The sequence below is a fragment of the Cebus imitator genome, unplaced genomic scaffold, assembly GCF_001604975.1.
Source record: "Cebus imitator isolate Cc_AM_T3 unplaced genomic scaffold, Cebus_imitator-1.0 Scaffold491, whole genome shotgun sequence".
NCBI classification, from domain to species: domain Eukaryota; kingdom Metazoa; phylum Chordata; class Mammalia; order Primates; family Cebidae; genus Cebus; species Cebus imitator.
The window spans coordinates 275,515-279,327 of NW_016107806.1; the positions used below are offsets into that span (position 1 = coordinate 275,515).

A 3,813-nucleotide genomic window follows, 5' to 3' on the forward strand; every position below is an offset into this window, starting at 1 on the left:
TTTTACCATCTTTTTAGATATAGTTATTACAGCCATAAATTTCCCTCTACACACTGTTTTACCTGCATTCTATTTTTTAACTTTTATTTTAGGTTCAGGGGTACATGTGCTGGCTTGTTATATATTATGTGTCATGGATGTTTGAAGTACAGATTATGTTGTCACCCATGTGATAAGCATAGTGCCCAATTCTTTTTCAATCCTCACCCTCGTCACACCCTCCCTGGTGTCTGTTGTCTCCTTTGTGTCCATGTGTACTCAATGTTTAGCCCCTAGCTGTAAGTGAGAACACATCATATTAGGTTTTCTGTTTCTGATTTCATTGGCTTAGCATAACGGCTTCCATTTCCATCCACGTTCCTGCAACAGACATGATGTCATTTTTTGTGGCAGTGTAGAATTCATAGTGTATATTTTTACCACATTTGCAAAAACCACTCTGCCATTAATGGGCATGTAGCTTGATTCCATGTCTTTGCTATGGTGAATATTGCTGTGATGGATATACACATGCGTGTGTCTTTATGGTAAAATAATTTATATTCCAATAGTGAGATTGCTGGGTCAAATTGTAGTTCTGTTTTAATGATGATGTACTGCTGCTAATAGACTACTATAAAATGAGTAGTAATGATGTGTCAGCTGAATTCCTGATACTAATTCCATTTTATGCCTAAGATAAATTTGTGATATAAATATTATCCACATTTTGCAATAAAGAGATTAAAATTCTGATTGAATTGTTCCTCAAATCAATCAAAAACTAAGGAAAACTAAATGGGTTTAAAATGATAAGAAAATAATCTTTGATATGGCCCAAAATTCAGATAACAATAATTGTGAGATCCTGCCTATGGATGAAAGGAAGATGGAAATAAACCCAAATGATTGTATAATATTGCTAATAAAGCAGATTCAAAATGAAACAAAAGATCCATTCACAAATATATATGCAAAGATGATTTATTCAAGGAGTGAAAGAAAAGTGACAATGGCACAGGTGGGGGAAGCTCATGCCCAGGTGACAGACAGACACAGAACACATCAACAGAATACTCTGATGATTCCCAGAGATAGAGTTGCTGCTCTTTCTTCCAAAGCTGTGAGAGCTGGCACAGCTGAGGACTTCCTTTCCTCAGCTCCACCTGGACAGTGGCAGTATGGCAGACTCAGAAAGGAAACATTTTGCTGTCAGGGATCATCACAGGCAGATCACAGGCTAAGGGGAAAGAAGCTCCCTGTGTATCCATGGTAGGCTTTGATAAGGAGATGCAGGTGAAGCTGTGGAACAAGATGAGCCAATTATCCTTATCTTTTCATGATCCTGATGAATCCTGAAGCTGTTACTTGCTCTTGGGTGGATACTTCTGCTGGCAGGGGGGAGAATGTGGCACAGGAGGACATTTTGGCTGCCACTGCTGAGGTGGGCAGGGCTCTGGACACTTTGGTGGTGGGCAGGGCTCAGGGCACTTCGGGGGTGGACATGGCTCTGGGCACTTTGGCGTGGGGCACACAGGAGGTGGCTGGCAGGGCTGCTTACACTGCTGCTGTTGATATGACATCCTGCTGGAGTCTCAGAATCTGAAAGAAATGATATGACAGTGTTCACAGGAAGAGACTCCTACAGAGAGAGAAGTCAAAGCTTACATAACACCATGGGATATTATTTCTCCAATTTCCAAAAATTTATTTAAACTCTTAATTGCCTTTTAATGACTCTCTCATTTCTCTCTTCCACTTTAGCAAATTGCTTCATTGGCCCTGGGAAATCCTGTGTTTTCTCATACAATTTCTCCAAAGAAAATATCTCTGCAGTAATGAACCAAGCATGATTTCTCTGTGAAAATTCCACCTTCAGGCAAGACAGTGACATGTTCAGATACCATGGGCAATCTCACAAGCCACTTCTACCGCTGTTATCTGTCGTAAAGTTCCAGTGGGTTGACTTGAGCATGGAACAAAGGGCTGTGTGGGATGGATTGAAGGCTCTTGCGCCTGTTAAGTCACAGACATTTGAAAAGGACACCAAGGAAACATGAGGAAAAAAATACTTTGTTCTTTTTTCTTCTCCAAATCAAAACTTTCCTATTAATGTCTCTGTCCATATAGACACCTCACTGTATACAAGAAACAAACTTAAATAGCATCATTGTACTCTAATTCTTAATTTCCATCTACTAAGTAGCATCAAACCCATGGTCACAGAATTGTATCAACCAAACTTGCTGATAACCGATTAAATTCAACATTTCAGGGCACAAAAAACAGAGGAACTCAAGGAAGCAGACTCACCAGGTTCTCCAAAGCAGATCGGTGCTGGGATACCAGGAGTTTAGGAGTCGCGCAGCAGGGAATCTCTTTATAGGGCCTGCTGCCCCACCCACTGGGAAGTGGAACTCGCTAAAACTGGGCTGGTCCAGCAATGTCCCAACTAAAATGCAAATGTATCCTTAGCTGGCATGAGAGGGATTCTGAAGCTAGGAAATATCCTGGTCTGGGATCTCCCCGCTGAGTTAAGTGCTCATGACTCACAGAGGACCTGCCTTAGCGCTCAGTTTCAGTGACTTACATTAGAGAGAAAATTGGGGAATTCTCTAACTACTTGTCAAGGGCTCTCTTGATTAGGAACAGCTATCCCTTCCTATCTTAACTCCCCTGAACCCTAAAACTTCCCACCCTGATCCACTTTGGCTGAATGCCGTATTGCTGTACACGAACCCAATTCTGCCTCTACTTTCCTTGTACAATTGGCCAACGTGCTAGAAGGAAGGAGAGGCCTAACAAAGGCCTGAACTGGGCCTGGCATTTTCTTTGCTGAGTTCCATGACGACAGGAAGGTCACATCAACTCCCTGGGATTATACACAGGGGAGAAAAATGCTTACCTCTGGGTTTGTAGGCTGATCACATGTGCTATCCGCTGACCCTGTTCAAGACAGAAATTTTCTTTGCCACCTTTCTTGCGTAAACCCCAGATTTTTACCTATATTCCTTTCCTCTTTGAAACTGTCTTCTACACCACATTTGTAGCTTCTACACCACATTTGTAGAGGCACTTGCATCCCAGGACAGATTCCAGAGTGAGATCTAGTCTCCCCAGCATGTTTGCTACTTGCTGCCATCAAGGATGTGAACTACAGCCTTTTCATTTATAAAAGGTAGTGGAGAGAAGGAAGCCAAAGTTACAAGCCTTCACTCAAAATCTATGCATGGAAGCATGCCTATGTGGTTCCCTGTGAGCATCCTATAGAGAACAAGGTGCATAGACTCACATTATCATATATAAATAATTAGAAGTAGGTTTGCAGAGTAAGGAATGTCAGAGCATTTACAGATATTTAGCATTCTCTGTGAAAAATATATATAATGTTACCCCCCATTTAGTTTGCTGTTAGTGTGGTTAGCTGTAGGACAATTAAAACAGTGCTCATTTAAATGTCACATTCCTTCTGGTAGGAAATAACCTAAATTTTAGGCTAAATCCTTGTAAGAGACTGAATAGTTCATTAGCACTAACCTTCCCAAAGTGAATAGACCCTATATATTCTACTTTCATTTTCTCTATATCAGTGTATTTAAGAGCATAATTTCAAGAGCTATTAGTAATATAAGCTACTCCTGTATGCTTAGTGTTAATGAGATTAAGAAGGGTAAGTGGTAAATGGTGGAATAAATCAGATACTTCTCCTTATAAAAAACCTTTTCAAGATAGTGAATGTGCATAAGTTATGGTCTCCCTCCAAAAAAGTCAAAAAGGAAAACAAAGAAACACAGACAAAATTGTGAAAAAATTTGGAGAGAAAAAACTGTTTGA

General features: G+C 40.5%; 1 protein-coding gene across 1 annotated transcript; it reads right to left on the bottom strand.

The window, feature by feature from the left end:
• Positions 1-945: 945 nt before the first annotated feature.
• On the bottom strand, positions 946-2,368 carry LOC108292405 (small proline-rich protein 2A). The gene is made up of 2 exons (XM_017513282.2): positions 2,293-2,368; positions 946-1,581 (listed from the first exon to the last, which is right to left on the bottom strand). The coding sequence occupies exon 2, from the start codon at positions 1,560-1,562 to the stop codon at positions 1,344-1,346; it is 219 nt and encodes a 72-aa protein (XP_017368771.1). The 5' UTR covers positions 1,563-1,581; positions 2,293-2,368; the 3' UTR covers positions 946-1,343.
• Between the last annotated feature and the right edge of the window lie 1,445 nt (positions 2,369-3,813).